The sequence below is a fragment of the Tinamus guttatus genome, unplaced genomic scaffold (genome assembly GCF_059628265.1).
Source record: "Tinamus guttatus ecotype Peru unplaced genomic scaffold, ASM5962826v1 Tinamus_guttatus_pri_ptg000293l, whole genome shotgun sequence".
Taxonomy (NCBI): Eukaryota; Metazoa; Chordata; class Aves; order Tinamiformes; family Tinamidae; genus Tinamus; species Tinamus guttatus.
Genome location: NW_028288827.1, coordinates 205,585 through 224,693, shown reverse-complemented (window position 1 = coordinate 224,693; position 19,109 = coordinate 205,585). Strand labels below are relative to the sequence as shown.

General features: G+C 41.3%; 2 protein-coding genes across 4 annotated transcripts in view; both read left to right on the top strand.

Annotated features, from left to right (window-relative positions):
- Nucleotides 1–306: 306 nt before the first annotated feature.
- CUNH18orf32 (chromosome unknown C18orf32 homolog) lies at nt 307–3,834 on the top strand. 2 transcript variants are annotated; one of them, XM_088527876.1, is made up of 3 exons: nt 307–327; nt 2,241–2,493; nt 3,321–3,834. In XM_088527876.1, exons 2-3 carry the CDS (start codon nt 2,266–2,268, stop codon nt 3,393–3,395), a joined length of 303 nt encoding a protein of 100 aa, XP_088384002.1. In that variant the 5' UTR covers nt 307–327; nt 2,241–2,265; the 3' UTR covers nt 3,396–3,834. The 2 variants fall into 2 exon arrangements, with proteins under 2 accessions (XP_088384002.1, XP_088384003.1); XM_088527877.1 differs by lacking the exon at nt 307–327 and adding an exon at nt 1,183–1,202.
- Nucleotides 3,835–5,460: 1,626 nt separating this feature from the next.
- DYM (dymeclin) overlaps nt 5,461–19,109 on the top strand; it is a 187,103-nt gene continuing 173,454 nt past the window's right edge. Inside the window, exons 1-2 of one of the 2 annotated variants that reach the window (XM_088527844.1) lie at nt 5,461–5,475; nt 15,691–15,868. In XM_088527844.1, the coding sequence (XP_088383970.1) occupies nt 15,729–15,868 (140 nt within the window). In that variant the 5' untranslated portion in view covers nt 5,461–5,475; nt 15,691–15,728. Of the gene's footprint in view, nt 5,476–15,690; nt 15,869–19,109 lie in introns of those variants that run through there. The other variant, XM_010217755.2, reaches the window with a different exon arrangement.

Genomic DNA, 19,109 nt, shown 5'->3' with positions numbered 1-19,109 from the left:
GGGGGACCCCTGGAAGCAGTTCCCGCTGCGGGTTAGGTTTTCCCGCCGGGCATCCCAGGCGCTGCTTGGCGCTTCCCACCGTTTCCTGCCGGGAATCCCATGCGGAGCCGCCTCGGCCTGGCCGGGTGGGGGGGGGGGGGGGGGGGGGGAGGGAGGGGCGGGGCGAGAGTCACGTGCGGCGCCCGACGCCGCTGCCCATTGGCGCCTGGGGCCACCGCCCCAGTGACGCGCCGGCCGGAAGCGCGTGAGGCGACTTCCGGTGCGGCGCGGAGCCGGAGCAGCCGTTAACGGGGTCGCGTCGCTGCGGGCGCGGAGCCGCCGCCTGAGGTGAGGCCGGGGCTGGGGTGGAGCATTTCCCCTCCCAACGGCGTCATCTATCTATCTATCTGTCTGTTTATCTATCTATCTATTTACTTATTTATTTATTTTTTCCGTCATGGCTAGTCATTGAGGGGAGTGAGCTGCGCTACCCTTGCCGTGCCGCTTTTTTTCCCCCCGATTAGGGGAGGAAAGTTAACGGGCTCCTGGGAATGTTCTGGCCTGAGCGCTGTCCCGCCGCGTTTACGTGACCCCTCTAGAGCAATTCAGCCTTTGTGAAGGGGAGAAAGCGCTTTTGTCTGCACCCCCGCCACACACCCACACTGTTCTAGGACAGTAACTGTCCAGCGGCTCTGCGTGAAGGTGAGGGACAAAGAGCAGCGCCTGGGTGGACTCTGTCAGGCCCGTTCTCCCTGCTGACCCCTGAGTGGTGTTGGTGCAGAAATAAGCAAAAGCTGGTGCCACAAAAAGGTAAGTTTGTGACAGAAATGTGCGTGTTTGTCTTTTCATGTTTCCCACCCCCTAAAAATGAGCTGCCTGTTAATCATGATTTAAAAAAAAAAGTGAGACCAGTATCTAAATATGTTAGAGCTCTTAATGTGCTATTTCCTATGTCCTGCCCCAGCTTCTGGCTGAACTACGATTTGTTTTCAGTCTGAAGTCTGGGGATGAAGTGTCCTGCGAAAGCCCTTCCTTTTAGCTTGTTGCTCTCTTTAGAAGCTTTAGCTGGTGGCTGGATGCTCAGCGTTTTCTTGAAAAATTAGTGACTACGAGGTTTTGCCCGAGAGAATTCACCGAATTGTTGTTTCCATTGGCTTTAAGGGTTTGCCTCATTCGTGTGTTCCCACATGAAGATTCCTCTCTGATTTCAGGGATTGGTTCCTGTAAAGCTACTTTTCAAAAAACCGAAAGGATGTTCATACAAAAGTACAGATTCAGCTGGAATTCAATATTCGGCTCTTCCCCTGGGCCGGAGGCTGTAAGTCTCTAGGGCAGTTTAAGTAAAGTTAAACAATGATCCCAAATGAAGTACATCTGCCTCTTCAGGCTCCCTGAAGGGATCTTGGAAAACTTCAGTTTTCTTCCTCATGTAAGAATTCAGGTGTCACAAGCTGAGCCAGGAGAAATGCAAAGGGCCAAGTTGCACAGAGCAGCAGAGCAATCAGATGACTCATCCCCAGTGAGAAGAAGTTCTGGCCCTGCTGTGCTCTTCCCTTCTGTCCCTGCACTGATGCAGTCTCTGCTTGTGTGATGGCAGACATCGGGCTGCTATTTCGGGAGATGATTTTCTGCTTTTGAAAGAGAGGGATGAGCTCCTCTTCAGAGCTTTAGTCTCTTGAAAGTAGCACAGCAAGGCCAAGTGTATTCAAACTGTGCGAGGGTGAGGAAGCAGCACAGCCAAAATGTGAGGAGAAGAGGATTTCCCACAACATGCCTTTCAGTAGTAGTGAGCCATTGGGTTGCTTTGAGTGGTTTAATTTCACCCTGAAGAGAAGGGAAAGAGGCAAAAAATTTTTTTTTCAAGCTCTAACCTGTATTATAGTAAGAACAGGTTTAATATATCCATCTCAGTGCTTGAAATTTTTTGTGTGATTAAAGCAAAACCATTTTCTGGATGTTGTTTTCTCAGTTCCAGGTGTATGGATGATTAATTAATAGCAAGCTTTCTCTTGGAGAAAGTTATTAACATCTGAAGAATGCTGCCCTTAATGTTGCTGAGGACTTTATGGCATGGAAGCATAAAGCTGTTTTCAAGGAAGAATCACAGCATTTTTAAAACTTTAACAATCTAGTATTAAAGAATCAGATAAGTTTAATATCAGCTAGAATCCTTATTCATTAATAAAGGTTTTGTTTTCTTAGCTGATAGCAAGATCAATTGTTCTGTACTTTTTATTTTTCTTTCTGTCTTTTTTCAACAGCTTTGTTGTAGAACAAGAGCGAGCCATGGTGTGCATTCCTTGTATTGTCATTCCAATTCTCCTGTGGGTCTACAAGAAGTTCCTTGAGCCGTACATCTATCCCGTTATCGCACCTTTCATTAAGCGTGTATGGCCCAAGAAAGCTGTGCAAGAAACAACGGCCACAAAAAAGGGTCAGGGAGGCGGCACTGGAAACCCACGGGCACCTTCAGCCACAAAAAGAGATCAGGAGGATGAATCTGGAATTTATAAAGTAAGATTAATGTGTCTACTTAACCTCACAAACCACAGATCAAGGGCACCTCAGTAATTCGGATTGGGTTCTTTGAAAGCAGCAGGAAGGTGTAAATGGGTGTTTATGGACGTTTTTGGGGCTTTTTCGTTACCAAAAGGAGAGTTATTGGTACTGATCTAACTGGGATGAACAGTCTGGCAAGATTGCTTCAGGGAGACCCTAGACAGGAATTCTGTTTTCTGAAACAGCTTGTTTGTGCATATAGATGGGTTAAATATAATTATATTTAAATTATATTATAAATATATTTATAAATATGTAATTATATATATTATAATATAAATATATATTTATATAAATATATGTTGTATTATATATTATATATATAATTATATGTTATATAAATAAATTATATTTAGAGACGGCTCTTCTTTCAGAGAAGTGAAAAGTTTGATAAATTGCAGTAGCTGCATGAAGCAGAATTAAAAACAAAAAAAAAAAGAGTTTTTCAGCCAGTGCTGCTGCTGATGGGCGAAAATGTTTCCTGCATTTAAATTGTGCAGGTTCTATGTATGCCTTCTAACAAAATAACAAAGTGCATGTTATTTTTGGGGGTTGGTATATGTTGTCTCTGTCTTTATTTCTCACCCCTTCTCCTGAAATAAAAATTGTGTGTAAATCCCTCCTCCCCTAAATTTTCACTTTGATTATCACTACAAATTTCTTTATAGACCACTGGCTTTGATTCTAGAAATCACTTTTGTGATCAACTAAATGTTATGTTTCTTGATGTAAAGTCCTTTTTATTTTGACATCCTATTAATGATGCTGTCTTTTATTTGCAGTTTGAAAGCAATGGGGTTGCAAATGGAATTGCTACAAAGGGAGACACAGATGCTTCTGACAAGAAAACAGATTAAATGAATTTATTTACAAGGTTTTTCTCCCATTTGTCTATTATGAACTGGTGACATTTCTCTTATTTAGAGACTTCTTTTTCTTTATATGTGTTAGCTTAATGGAAACCCCTACCACTTGTAGGAGAGGTTTCTTCTGCTACTATAATGGCAACTAGCAGTTTTTTTGTTCAAAGTATTTGAAAACTGTCTTAAATTATTCTTTATTTTTATCACTGAAACTACTTTTCTTCTGAAACCTATTTGACATGATTGGAGTTTAGATTAATTTATTAATAAATGTAGCTTGGGAAGGTAAATGTGTTGCTGCGTAGTTTCACTGGCTGCTAGTGCAGTAGTTCAGGCTTTCCCTTTAAGAACTATAACTATTTTTGCCCTTGCTAAAGACCTATGAATGCATAAGTTAACATAAGTATTATGGACAAATTATGAAGAACATAAATGATCATGTGAAATCTGTTGAATTATGCTATATGCAGAATTTACTTTGCTTACTACAAGCAGAAAGTCTTGATCTTCAAACCCGCTTGGACGCAGCCCTGTGCCACGTGCTCTAGGTGACCCTGCGTGTGCAGGGGGTTGGACTAGATGATCTCTAGAGGTCCCTTCCAACCTTAAGCATTCTGTGATTCTATGATCTGATACTTCCATTCCTCATTTTTTCCTTGAAATATTGTGCCTTTCCTTCCTGAATAGGAGGTGCAAGGGCATAAAACATGAAAACTGTTGCTTTATATTCTGTTGCAGTGGTTTAAAATGATGCAGTTATGTGTCTTAAATAGCTAAAATCTTGTTAACATAGTTGTATAACTTAAATTATAATAAACCAGGACCTTATTTAAAAATAAGCTGCTTCATTTATTTGGTCTTATGCTTTTCAATAATAGAAATCTAGAGTAGTAAATGGATAGTGAGATATTTAACAGCACAAGTGAAACAAACGTGAACATAAAGGGTAGAGCAAAAGCTTTAACATTTTGCAGTAAAGGGCTCCATGCTGAAATGTCTTGTTCCCTAACTTGTGGATACTTTTTGCCCTGCTGCAATGACAGTGTGACATGGGACACCTGCTTGTAAACACAGGAAGGGACCACCAGCGATGGGTTCGCTCCCCAGCCAGCCTCCAGACAGAGCACCACACGTCCTTGCCATGTCTGCGCCCTAGAATGCCCTTTGCCAGCTTTATATAACCTGGTTTCAGTGGTTCACTAGTAAAGCAAGCCTAAGCAACGTTTATAAACTCTACAGAATTATTTGGAATATTATTATTCAAGCAAATGCATCGATAACAAGGAAAAAAACTCAGTAGATGGTGTTGTAGTTTGAACTTCTGGCTCTGAACCAGCACTGTATTTAAACACCAGAACTACTCCAGTGGCCGCAAAAAGCAAAACAGCCAATGCAAATATGTTGTTTTGGTTGTAAAATTGCACAGTCTGTGCTTTCCGCAGGGGCAGCTCACTAGTAGCTGCAGTTAAACATTAACACGAGTAATCTGCATTGTAAAACTTTCCTCAATAAGGAGCTTCACTTACAGTCCTGGCAGGAGATCTGTGTTGCTTCTGTCCCTTTCCAGTACCTGTGTTGCGATCAGATAGGCAAAATAATAATAAAAGCAGATGAAAGTGGTAAGCGCCTATTTTTGCTGCCAAAGCCTGGCCAGGGCAGCCGGAGACCATTTGCTGGGTTGCACAGAGCAGAGCAGATTCATGCTTAAAATAATGTGCCAAAGAAAAACACGAGAGAGCAAGATTTTTAAAGGAAATAGAAATTAGGGATTTAAATGAGAAATAAGATGGAACTGCGAGAATCACTTAGTGGTTGCTACTCACAAGAAACTGGATTTATGGAAGGATTTATGGACGACTTCAAGCGAGCCCGATCCCGGGGCCCGTTGGGCTCAATGTAAGGATGAACTTAAAGCCCTTTAGGGCACTACATTTCCCAGGGTGCCTCGCGCCGCGGCACTACATCTCCCGGCGTCCCTCGCGGCGGCGGCGAGGGGCGTGGCCAGCCGCGCGCCCCACCCTCCCTCCCCGTGGCGCGCGGGCGACGTGGAAAGATGGAGGCGGCGGCGGGAGCGGTGGGTGCGCGTGCGCGGCGCGGGGCGGCGCCCCCTCCCTCCCCCGTTGCGGCCGTTGCGGCCGTTGCGGCCGTTGGCCGCGCCGGTTCCTCGCGGGGGACGCCCCAGCGGCGAGCGGGCCCTGCCGAGGTGCCGCGCGCCCCGGGCCCGCCCGCGCTCCGCGGTGCGGTTCGCCTCGCCCCGGCCCCTTAGGGCTCCCCAGAACGGCGCCGCTTTTCCGGGTGTCCCCCGGGGCGACTCGTTATCCCCCTGCGCAGCCGTTCGCCCAGGTGCGGGTAGGCCGAGGTGGAACGGGGGAGCCGCCGCGCGGTGCCGCCCCCACCGCTGCTCTGCCTCCATTTCCTTTTATCGTTAGTTATTTCGTGTATTTATATGCTTATTCATTGTTTATTACTTATTTTTGTTATTAATTGTATTATGTATTTATTTTTTCTATTTTTTATTTTTATTATTTTCGCTTTTTATTTTATTTACCCATTCTATTCATTTTCAGTTTTTATTTTCTCTGTTTTTCTCTTCCTGCATTATTACTATGTTTTTATTTGCGCATTTTTACTCATTCTGGTGTTACCTGTCCATGGGGAGGGCCCCGCGGGGTTGTCGCCCCTCGGGTGCCCTCAGCACTGCGGCCGTGGAGAGTTCCCGGGGCTGCCCTGGATCCTGGTGTTTCTGCTCCTCCTCCTCATCTCCCTGGGGAGCCGGTTTCCAGGCCCTGCTGTCACTTTGGGAGGAATCGGGGACTTTTGGCGCATGGGGGCTGTGCTGCGGTCTCTGATTTTGCGCTATTAAAGGCGCTTCTTGCCCACCCAAAGGCCACTAGCCGGTTGTGTGTCCTCCTTCCCACCGCAGCTCTGAGCACTGGCACCCGTGTTCACCCGTCACGAGCTGGAAACTCTAAGGGCCAGAGCGACGGGGATTATTCCGCAAGCCGGGGGGATGTTGATTTAAAAGGCCCTTTAAACCCTACTTTAACGGGCATTGTTTTTCACTTGTGTGCCTCGTGGGCGAGCACTGGTTGTTTGCGTATTTTAATCTCTTGTGCTCTGTGTAGTGAGTTTTGGGGACTATAATCTGATTTTCTTGCATTGTGTGTCGGGAGGGATAATGTGCTGGGCTGTAGGATTCATTATCAGAGGTACTGGTAGCAGTAAGTAGGTTGTTAATGTTTCCAACATCAGGTATTTCCTGGCTCATTGGGTTCAGTCTCCTCATGTTTGGGCATCGTGTTACGGAATCCCACGTCGGGCCTTGATTTAACACCAGTGAAGTCCCTCCAGTTGGATGCTTTAAAATCCTCATTGTGCCTTAAATCAGAAGGAGCCCTTCTGGGAAGGCTCCTTCTGCGCCCTCAATGGGTGGTTTTCCTCTGCGTTGCTGCCGCTCGTTTTTTCCTAGTACAGCATCTAGTCCTCAACACCTTATAGTTAGTCGAATAGCCAAGTATTTGCAACAAAATACCACTGAACTTGAGTGGTTTTGATACCTCTGCTTATTCTATCATGTGGGCAGGAAGAAAAGCCCTGTGTTTTAACATGCCAATGACTGACAGCTGGGCTAGCAAGTTTGTTAAACCCGATAAGAAATTTTGTCCTTTTGTTTGGAGAAGATACAATGAGCAAGAAATCCTGTTTGGTGGCTGATGAACTGTTGTCAAAGAGGGTGGGTGAAGATGGTTGTGATAAACCTACAAAGTATGCGCTCTAAAACGGGAAGTGGATTGTACCTTACAATAATTACACCGTTTGGCAAGGATAGCTTCATTTATAACAGAGCCTGGAGAAAGGTGATATAAATCACGAGGTGCAGTGTGATACCAGATTATGTACATGTTCAAAACGCATTTGACCTTCTGTGCAGCATGCTTCTTTTTAATGCTGTAGATAAATTCCTATCTGTGGGAAACATTTAAAACTGAGACAAATAGCTCTGTTGTAAAGACTGCATAATATTCAGTTGTGGGGAGAGGGTGGATGCCAAAATAGTTGTATAACCTTTGAGATGTATCAGAAGATACCAGGATTTAAAAACATCAGGCCCGTTAATGAACAGCTAAGCATCTTTCTCAAGATGAAAAATGAGTTTTTTGTTTTTTATGTTCTTTTGTCTTCTTTGAAACAGCACTTTGGTTATTAGACAAATTTTATTTTTGTCTGCGAGGGAAATAGGGAGAAAGTCTTAAATATATGCAAGCTGTAAAATCCCATAAAGAGACAGTTGTAGGAAGTTAGTGGTAGTTAGGATTACCAAAATCATGCTGTGCTTAGCACAATCCATGTCATTTGGGAGTATGGGTGAATTACTGTGAATTATGGGTAAAGTATGGTAGTAACTGGGTGAATTACTGTAAATTGTTTTCTGGGTAGTTTTGCCAAGGAGAAAGAATAGCCATTTTAAAGTGTTGGTGTTGTTCAGCATCGATCAGCTGGGCAGGTACTTGTCGTTTTGAAAATGGTTCCTGTATTTGATAATAAAATTCTCCCTACAGCGCTGGAAGATTTGTTCTTCAGAAAAGGCATCTCTGTAGTTGTGGTTTTTTTGTTTGTTTGTTTTAGTTTTTTGCTTAGATTTTGTTAGTTTGTGACGAATTTTAAAGGCTTTTGAGCCTTCTGTGAGATTTAGCAGCACGTGGTTGTAGTGTGGAAGCGTAACAAGAAGCATTAAAAAATGCCAAAACTAAAGAATCTGTAATGCGTCTTGGGGAATTTATGCAGTGGAGGATGCATGTGCATGAACGGCTCCAAGAAATCCCTCAGATTTTGGTGTGCTTGTTTAGCTGTTAAAGTGGGAGTATTTTGAAGTGACACCGAGTTCCTAACAGCAAGGTGCTTGTGGGATGCACTCTGTGCTGCCAAATCTCCTTTGGGACCTTTGCACGTGCTTCTGTCTCACCTCTAACAGAGCATTAGAGGGGAGAGAGGCCAAATAAGCTCAGTGTAAATTAATTGTTTCACCTAAAGAGTTTCTGTGCTAATCCAGGGCTGATGGAAATACGGCAGACTGGCTTCTTCGGTTTGCAGAATGGCAGTGGAAAATTCATATAAGATGTGTGGCTTTAAAGATGTTTGTTTGCCTGAATCATGTGTTCGCTGCTGTGTCCAGAGCCACAGTGTAGCACTTTATTTATTTATTTTTTTACCACACCTTCTTTTTTTTTTTTTTTTTCTCTTTTGAGGTAAAGACTTTTTGTAAAGTCTCTCAATTCAATGTAGTTTTACAGGAAGGCCAGGAAGACAGTTTTGCCAAGGTATTTTACCCTTGCTTCAGGAGTTCTAACTCAGGAAACCCTAATAACAAAGGTGACTGGTAATTCATGTGGAATAAGCTATTTTGAAACAGTAACAGATGGGTATTTCCATACTCGTCAAAATTAGATTTGGCTACAGGAGTAGGTAAGAGCAGAAGCAACTTCCTTGATAATCAGGTAGTGATTGGAGTCATTCAGCGTGGGATTAAAGCTTGCTGGAAGCCAGAGGATATTGGCAGGGATCACCTCACTCTGTTGTTTAAATCTCTTTATTTTCTTAAAACAACAAAAAAAGTATGTAATTTCTAATACTCCTCACAATTGTCACAGTTTCTTTCTACAACTCTTTTAGGTTATATGTATCACTCTGCCGATGTGCTCTTGTCCTGTTCACTTTGGGTAATTAATGATTACTAAATACTGCTTAGAGCAAGAAGGTCTTGAAAAACCCTTCCTCAATCGTGCCTCAGAGCAAGTGTCTCATAGGTGGGATGTGAAGTGAGCAGATTGGGCTCCTCTGAATTAGGCTTTCACTGAACTCCTACGTAAAACACGTGTGAAAAGGAACTGGAACAGAAGATACAGTATCATCACTACCCTATGAGAGGTCTCTGTTGCCTTTAGTAAATATCAAAACAAATCGCTCCATGAAAATCATTTGCCTCTCTCTCCCTGCTTTGCAGAAAGTTGGTTTTTGTGTGTCGTGCTGCTGTGGGTCTGAACAGCCTCCCTAGCAGGGACACACCTGAGAGCCACTGCTAACGGGAGCTGGCGAAGGGGGCAGTCACCCAGTGCCCTGCACAACACGGGAAGAAAATTCAGAATCAATACCATGAAAATGAGCAGAAATGGGCCTTTTTCCTCATAACTCATTAACATGGCAACTGCAGAAAGCACTTATTTTTTGGTTAGTAGTAAAGAAGGGTGTGTTCAGTCCATTTGCAATCTCCTCTCTCACTTGGTTATAAGTGACTGAGTTACGTATGGGAGCATGAATTTATGTCAGTCATTTGATTGCAATTTGTGATCACCAGGCATTAAACTCTGGCTGGTATTTTGAGTCCTTAATATAAATATTGTTTTTTAAAAATATTTTTTTCTGATAAAAATATGAAACCATTTTAATTTGGAGTGTTGTAAAGATTCTTTTTTAAGGCTGTTTTTGGAGACATAAATTCTTGTTGCATTATATTTCTGTTGCTTTTGTTGAGGATCTAGTATGGATCCCTGCCCAATTTGGTCACCAAAGACAATATTATTAAGTCTTTGTTCCTTATTTTGGAATATATATGAAGTTTATTAATAATCTCTCTGTATCAGTAAAATAATTTTGTTCTGAATATATGGTAGCCTTTATAGTAAACATTTCTTCAATACTAGTTAAATTTTAATCACATTAAGAAATAAAGCTTTTTGTGCTGCAAAAATGTTATTGCATAGGTAAAATGCTGCAGAATGCTGTGCATCAGATGCAATATGTAAGCTACTTTCTAAAGTGATCATCCCCTAATTTGAGGGTTATGGTAGTTTCAGAACATGTTTCTTGGAGTTTTTCAGCCTCGCTAATACCACCAAAACTTTCCCCAAGCAATTCTGCGAGTTTAATGATCAGTTAATATGTTGGACAAGCTGCAAAGCCATCTTTATTAGGGATCTTTGTCACATTGAGGTCGCTTGCTTTTTAAATATAAGAATATGCGCTTGGAGAATTAACTTACCTGACACCTGCATTGTCAGTTCTAGTTAGTTAGCTTTTTTTTTTTTTCCTTTTTTTTCTTGCAAGTGGGCAGAAAACAGTGAAGAGTTCCATGGGTAAGAAAGGAAAGTGTAGATTAGCTGCTGAAACTCAAACCAATCCTTTTTGGTTTTACAGATCCGTGTTTATTTCTGTAGGGCAATATTTCCTTCTCCTATTTCCTGCACTTCTGGAGCTTTGATCATGTGTGGTGCCCGATTCCCCTTCCCGTTGAATGTGCCCACCTGGAAAACTGTTCTGTATAGGCACTATAGGGGGTTCTGGCAGAAGCCTAGAGTTGGTCAGTATGGAGATGCCAGTTTTTAGCAGGAGTGGGAAGCAGCCAACTGGATTCTTTAGATGTAAGCTTTTATTTAGAATGTTTCCTGCATCTCCCAAAGTGTGGGGTTGCTCAGTGAGGAGCAGAAGTAACATCTCTTATGCCCTGAAGACTCTTCAGTCCTTTGTGTGTCTCATGAAATGCAGCACAAACCTAGAAGAATGGAGATGCTAAGGGGTGAGGATTAAAGCAATACATGTGTACATGAAACAACACATATCTGTCTATTAAAGTAGTACAGATCACCTGGGATCTACTTGTCTTACTGATTTTGGTTTGTCTTCGTTTTTAATGGCTCTAGGAAATGAAGCATTTAGAGTTGTGTTTGCGTTATGAGGAAAACAAAGACACCTTGTTTTTGGGGATACATCATGGTGGCGAGCTGACAAAGTGATGGACTGGCCTCGAGAATGTTCACGTGCCATGTTGTACAAAGGGCTTTGGATCAAATATGATCTAAAGTGGGTTGTGATCAGCCTCCAGAGTATATACTGAGAGACTAGATTGCCTTAAAATGAGAGAATATCCAAAGTATAATTTTAAAGGTTTTGGAGATTAAACAAAAATCTGTAGGCAAGAAAAATCTGTAGGCTCTGATCCTGTACGTGAATTGGCATCTGTCAGATGTAAGTGGTTTTGTTTAGACTCTTCATCTCTGGATGCAGTCTCTGTTTATAAGTTTCGTAGGTGAATTTTGAGCATGGTATGTAGCCCCCAAGGCATTTGATCCTTGATATAAATATGATTGTAATATGAATAACGAAAGGGTATTTATTTATACTGTTTGGAAAGTAGAATTCAAATATTGGCATTTAAAATATATCTTCTAAGTCTCCTAGGTCTTATGACGCATGAGCAATTTTATATGTTGCAATAGTGTAGTAACTGTTTGGAAACTTTTGTGTTAGGATTATGTGGGAGTTTTCAACGTCTCACTAGTGTGGTCTGAAACATAGTCATCCTCGATGCAAACGGGAATCAGCTGAAACCTGAGTGTGACAGTTTCCTTGATATGTGAATAAGCAGCACTGCAACTTGTACCTTACCATCCTTGATACTATTTTGCATGAAAGGAAAACTGCCCATTTGTTTTAGTTGAGAAAGCAGCAAATTTTAAAGGGAAGTATGTTGAGATTTATGTTGGGAATTGACATTCTCTTAGGTTTGCAAATGCATGGTATCATGAGTTCATAATTTAAAGTTAAGTCTTTAACACAACCCTGTTAGAACAGATAACAGATCTCAGACTTTCCGATAAAATTGTCTGAGTGACAGTTTCAGATACTGAAGTTGTATAAAAAAAATAAGAACAACATTTTTAAACTCAGGTTGTCTGCAGACTCATCCAGACAGTTGTAACAGAGATAGTTTTGAAAGGGGGATTTGGTTTTCTCTGAGCTGCTTTTATTGGATGGCTTAATAAAGGGTTGGGTGCAGCAATTAAGCTGCGAAGTAGAAGGCTTGATCCTCAGTGGAACTATAAGCACTTCCCTAAAGTTATGTAAGCTGAAGGTTTACAGTGTGACAAGTTTTTCTCTGAGTTCAGGTGTACACATGTGGTACCTTGATCTGTGTTTAAAAGGTACTGTGCTTGTTGAGCTCATGTGTTTTTCTGCTTCGTTAAATGGCAGTACTTAAGTACTTAAGTATAAGTGTGAGAGGAGAAAAGTAAGGGACATGGGTAGAGCTGTGGGTGTCTTTGGGTGGACACCAAAGGTGAGGAAATATTAAAAATTCTTAACATAATTTTCATTTTTAAAAAGGAAAATGGAGGGGAAAAAACACTCTTACGATATATTGGTGAATGGATATTCTGTCAGACTATTCCACCTCTAAACTCCAGCATCCCCATTCCTCCTATGAGGAAGATCATTATGAAAGTTGTGGAAAGAGAGTGTCCGTGTTGAGGAGTGGCTTTCAACGTGAGGAGGGAAAAAATTATATTCTTGTGCACGTGAATAACTAAAATCTTTTAGAAGGCACAATAAATTCAGAATGTAATCAATCACTGACTGTTGAAGATTTCAGTAAGTCCTGGTGTGCAATACAAACTCCCTAGCACTTACTTTGAAGCATCTTCCTGTTGTTGTAGAAAAAAAATAGAAAAAAAAAATTTGAAGTGACAAACAGGGTATTTTTTCATGTCATGCGAGTTCCGATAGTCCGGTATCAAACTAAATTACCTGTAGTTAAGCTAAATGACCTGTTATAATTTTTTTTTTCTTTCAGCAAGCAATAAGAATAGTTGCTTTTATTTATTTTTTATTCCTTGCAATGAACCATGCATTTTTGAATGTATTTGGAGAAGTCAAATTTTTATTTTCATTTGTAGTTTATTGCTGTGGCTGGAGCTAACTCTCTGGAATGAAACAAGATTTCCTGCTGTTTGGTGTTTCTTGTGCCTGTCATACTTCTAATGGGGAGAAATGGGAATCTGTTGAAGTTTTCATTTTCAAGTAACTTCGGAACTGAGATTCACTCTTAATTCACTCAAGTTTAGAGAAAATCATGGGGGAGCGAAGCCTGGATGCAGCTAAAACAAAATACTGTGATCCAAACAATGACTCAAAACTTCGTGGTAGGTGGGGATTTGACCAGCTCACATTGCGCAGTAGTGCTTCTTAAATCAGCAGTTTGCAAATTCAAGTGGATACATGTTTTGTTTTAGTGACCACCTAAAGGGTATCAGCTTTAAAAAAGGAACATTTGCTGCTTAGGAGTACATCTGAAAATCATTTAGGGTGGTAAGTGGAGAAGAACATCTGTCTTAGAAATATTCTGGAGGTCTTATAGGGAATGTAAGTGTACAAGTTAAAGCATTGGCGCTGATGGCGTTACTTCTGTTGAAATGTATTACCAGCTCACTTTACAAAGACTTTTAAAACTCAAATGCTTAAACTCTAATACAAGAGCTTGGATGGAAGGGACAGTGGGAGTGACTCATTTTAGGAGAAGGGGCCAAGGATTTAGGGCTATCGGAGAGCTGCACACCAGGACCTGCAGAGCTGAGATAGCCACGTACAAGCTTGACCTCAAGTCCTCTATCTTTAAATGATGATCCAGTATTTCTGTCTCATGCATGGTGTGTGTTGTTTTTATTTATTTTTCTTTAGTATTCACTAGCTCTGTTTCAAAAGCATTAAGCTGACTCCTATGCTTTTTCTTTGAGCTGTTAACATTTATATTCAGGTAAGATGCACTCGTTCTGTATAAATAGTCACCCCAAATTTTGGAAGTCCTCTTAAGCTCATTGAGAGCTCCCTGACTGGTGGCAGAGTTATCAGTTGGGCAGAGCTATTCTAAGAGTAGATGTACTCAATCGGTGTACAATTTTGTCTAGTGCAGTGTAGTCCTCAGCCACAGCCAGCCGGGACTATGTGGGATGAGTACTAGCCTTGACGGAGTGGATGGGGGTGCCTCAGGTAACTTCTCAGTAGGAGATTTTTTGACTTAAAGGTGGCATTTTTGAATTGGGAGCCCTCAGATTTTTTTTTCTTTTTTTCTTTTTTTCCCTTCTCTACCGAACTGTATTTTTGGAATCCATGAATATTTCAGCCCCTCTCACAGAAAACCAGAATAGATGCTCCAGTCCCTCCATCACCTTCGTGGCCCTGCGCTGGCCCCTCTCGAGCAGCTCCAGGTCCCTCTTGTCCTGGGGAGCCCAGAGCTGCCCCCGATGCTCCAGGTGCCTCCCCAGAGCTGAGCAGAGGGGCAGGATCCCCTCCCTGGCCCTGCTGGCACCGCTCCTGCTGCTGCAGCCAGGAGCCCATGGGCCTCCTTGGCCATGAGGGCACGTTGCTGCCTCATGGGGAACCTGTTATCAACCAGGACTCGCAAATCCCTCTCCACAGAGCTGCTTTCTAACAAAACCCCTTTTCCCTTCTGTTGGGAATGCTGCAGCCAAAGAAACTGTTGGGAAGAAGCACCTCTTTTTGAGCATGCAAATATCTTCCTTTTGTTTGACACCCTGCAACCAAAACCTGCAATGTTTGTGTTCGTCACAGTGGCTGGGGATCAATAGTTGAATGGTTGCTTTGAAACAGATATTACAGCTTTGGACTGACTGAAACGCAGTTTATGGGTAGCGTTTTCCCTCTTCCAATATAGCCATTTCTGTCCTTACATTTTTAACCTCTAATGCCAGTTCAACAGTAATTGGGTTTTGTTGTAATTGTGTAAGGATTTTTCTTTTAATTTTCATGAATCCACATATTTACTTTTCAAAAAGGTGGAAGTTTATTGAAGCCGATGTCCTGGAAAGACGTCACGTGTTTAGTAGCATTTGTTTCATGGCACATAGTTACTGGCAGATTGTAAATACTTATCTTTTTAGACTTCTCCCATGTAGGTAAGATCAGCATGTGGTAGTTTTTTTGCTTGCTTGTTTGAGGCTAGCTGTGCAGCAGTGATAACAACCACACTTAATGTGGGAGTGGATGGTACATGGCTTGACAGCACCAAGGGATTTATTTGTGTGACCCTTTCTTGTCAAAAGCCATTCTATGCCTCGGTACCCCTGCGTGTTCATTTGGAAAATATGTTTTCGAATAGCATGTCAACTTAATATCCTTGTTTAAATTGTCAGTTCCTTGTGGCTTTCCCCACTGGTAATAGCCTCGATGTTGATATAACGGCAGCAGAGTGTTCTTGAGTGCGATTTATGCAATCCGAAGCATAGCACATAACCCTTAACTTCCCTGGACTGTAGGACAACAAAGTTGTCCTAATTTTGATGGCAGTAATTTCAATGCCTCTTATACCTTGATTTTCTACTTTTCAATAGTAGTTCCAGGTAGTAAATTAAGTAAATTATTAATCACTAATTTAGGAAACTCTGTATATTTCTTATTTGTATGAGGGACTTCAAATGTTTCTTTTTTCTTTTTTCTCTTTAAGAAATGAAAATTTAGAAGAGGAGTTGCCAGCTAAAGAAGATGGGAGCAAATAGCAGCAGCATCAGTGAACTTCCAGAAAATGAGTATTTAAAAAAATTATCAGGAGCAGAGCCAATCTCTGAAAATGACCCATTCTGGAATCAGCTGCTGTCTTTTAGCTTTACTGCTCCAACAAACAGGTGAGATGATGTTCAGTGAAGAGTTAAACCTTGGTAAAATATTTATAAAAATTACAGATCTGGAAAGGAAGAAAAGCTTTTGTTTTTATTCCTGTTCTAGGTGGCAGGGTAGTAAATGTCTATGTAAAATGGACTATTTCTAATTTTGCAACCTCTTTCTGCCGTATCTTTCTGTGGGTTCCTTTCCTCCACATATTAACTGTAATTGCTACTTGTTCTTCTAGCAGCTAGAAATGATCAGAAAAAGGTCTGTTATGTTCTGATGTGCATGTTTTTGTTTTGCATGTTTAATTTCGAATAAGCCTCTACTGGTCTTTCCTCTGAAACATTTATCATTTCATGCACTAACAAGTTTAAGCATTGGTAGGTCACAGGGCTAATTCTTCCAACTCTTGTTGCATTGAGCTTCTGCCATGAGTTGGTTGTAGGCTGGCTGTCGAGTTTCTCCACCTGTATTGCCTTAATTATATTTTTTTCTGCTTTACCTTTTAAAGGGTAGTTTCATATGTTGCCTCTGTAGAAAATATTTTCTAAGTATTTAAATTCAGGGCACTAATGCACAGATAATAAAGTTTCTCTTGTGATGTTGTGGTCTACAGCCCTACTATACTTGCACCAAAACTATAGAATGTAGCAGATAACTGAAATATCACCTCCTCATGATGGTTATTTTTTGCATGTCTCTTCACTCTAGCAGCTAGCGTGGATAGAAACAGGATTAGTATTTCTGAAAGGCTGCACAGCATGTCTCCAGCAGTACAAAATGTAACCTGTAGTAATGTAAGCTTACAACTGTGGTTAACTGACTTCAAAATAGGTTTTTAATAATTAATTAATAATTTTTAATGATAATAATTTACCTGTTGTATGAATGACCACCATGCCGGGTCTTGGATGCGATGTGCAGTAGCTCCTGAAAGGCCAAGAGCAACGACATTTATTTTCATAACAATTAGGAGCAGGTAAGGTAGAGTCTATCCAGCTCGTACCAATGTGCTTATGAGTAAGTGAAGTTAGATGACTGGGAGAGAAAATGGTTAAGGTAAACAACTCAGATTTTTTTTTTTTTTTTAATAAGTGAAAAGGAGGAAAGATTTTTGGCTTGTGCATGGGGATAATAGGAAGTAGCAAGAAGTTATAGTACTGTGAGGGGGAATTTCTTGGAGTATTTGGCATTGCATGAAACAGTAGTTTCTTACATAAATTCTTGCTTACAGTCTACTTGTGACTAATAAGACAGAAGCCGTGTCATATTGCTTTGGGGCATTTTAGGGGGACATAGGTATATATCAAAAAGAAGCAACTTCTTTCACTTGTTCTCTTACACTTCTGTTCCTCATGCCCATCAAATAAATGAGTTTTCCATAGCTTGGTTTCCAGCTTTTTTTGTGTGCATATTTCAGAGTCAGACCAGTTTGTTTAAAGGTGAGGTTTGTTTAAAATATGTATATATATATACATATATATTTATACACAAAAGGAAAAGTGATCCAAAAGTAGGATGCAAGTTTAATTAGCTGAACACCAGATGGTGCTCTTGCCTGGCAGCTGGAAGAGAAATATTTTTAGAAGCACAGTCCTATTTTCTATGCAGCTATGCAGCTTAATAATTAGAAGGAGACAGAAATTTCCCATCAAGTCGCATCTACCTGGGAGAGACCCATTGACAGATGAGGTCAAACACTGTTGGCTGCATAACACCCTCATCAGCTATTGTGTAAATCACATGACCTTGCCTGCAGGAACAGAGCGGCAGAGGTCAATGTTCATTTTGGAGACTGAAAGATCACAAAATATCATGCCAGTTCTGTTTAGTTATTATGAGACTTGAGTGTAGGTCAGGCTTCTGACAGGAACGAGATGGTAGTTTTTGATTATTGTGGGAAGAAGCCAAGTTTTCACTTGTCAAACAAGATGGAATTAAACCTTTTCCTCTTCTTTCAGATTATGCTTCTTCCCTCCATTAGTCTGTGTCAGCTAGGTGATTGCTTCAAAGATATTCACTTCTCTGCATTTGATATGATGAATATCTGCCATGTTAGATGCAGTAGATACTGGGCAGGACCTGGGAAAGGAGCTCAGAGCCTTTAGGTAACCCTCCATTTACCGCCACCTCCAAGGTTAACCCCCCAGTTCGGAAGCCTGGGGCCTGGACTTTGAGAGTTGCTGAATTACTGGATTTCTGCCCAGAGGGAGATGAGGGAATGATAACTATGTGATCCATGAGCAGTGTTGCTTTCTTTGCTCTTCTGTTTTTCTTCATTTGTGTTGTCTTTTCTTAGCACTTAAAACTCTTTTTTGTTGTTGTTTTTTGCTTGCCCCATATTCTTGGACTTATTTTTCAGTCCAGTCAATTTCTTTATATCTTTCTGTAAAGAACAGGTCAGTTTGGGAGTGAATTTGGCCAAAGCTCTGCACTGCTGACGGCAGAGTTGGTAGGTCCCTGTGTTATTGTCTGCATTAGCAATATGGTGCAAGATAACTCCTGCCTTTGCCATCTCTTCTGGTGTTTATGGGGTGCACTGTGAACTTCACTGGGAGCTGATCTACCTGAAAAACAACCTAGCAAAAACAAAAGTGTGTTGCATCTTGTGGCGTTGGTTTTGTTAATACCAAAGCAAGTATTTACAGGGAATGTTAAGTGGGGGAGTGGGAGTAGGTCTGATCTGTGGGTTTTTGGAAACCTTAGTTGTGAATCAGCCTTTAATAATCAGAGAAAGAGAGCTGAAAGTGAATCTCTACTCATAAATCCTGTAACTGCCCCTGAGTGGTAGAGTGTAACAGCCAGAGCAAATCTCTGGTATTTGGCAGGCAAAGTCACTGAAGCCTTAGACAATATAGGAGTGACAGGAAAAAAGTAATATATTAATACATTTTTTTTAAATGGCAGAGCTACTAGCAATTTTATTACAGGTTGCCCAGGACATATTTTTCACTGTGAAAGGTATGTTGTGATCTTGCTCTAACAACTGCTTGTAGCATGTCTCAGATTTTGGATCCCTTGGGCTATAGGAGTGTCTTCTGAAGAATTCCTGTCTTCAGGTACCTGGTGCTCTGACTTCACTCTCCCACCATTTCACTTTTTTTCTTCATGGTTCCATATTTACTTCAAAATGGATTCATAGAAGGGGCTGATTTAAGATCATATAAATACCCTTAATTCTGCCGCTTCCTAGATGTCAAACAGTTTGAATAGAATTTGGATATTAAAAAAAAACAAACCCTGAAAACACTCCTTGTA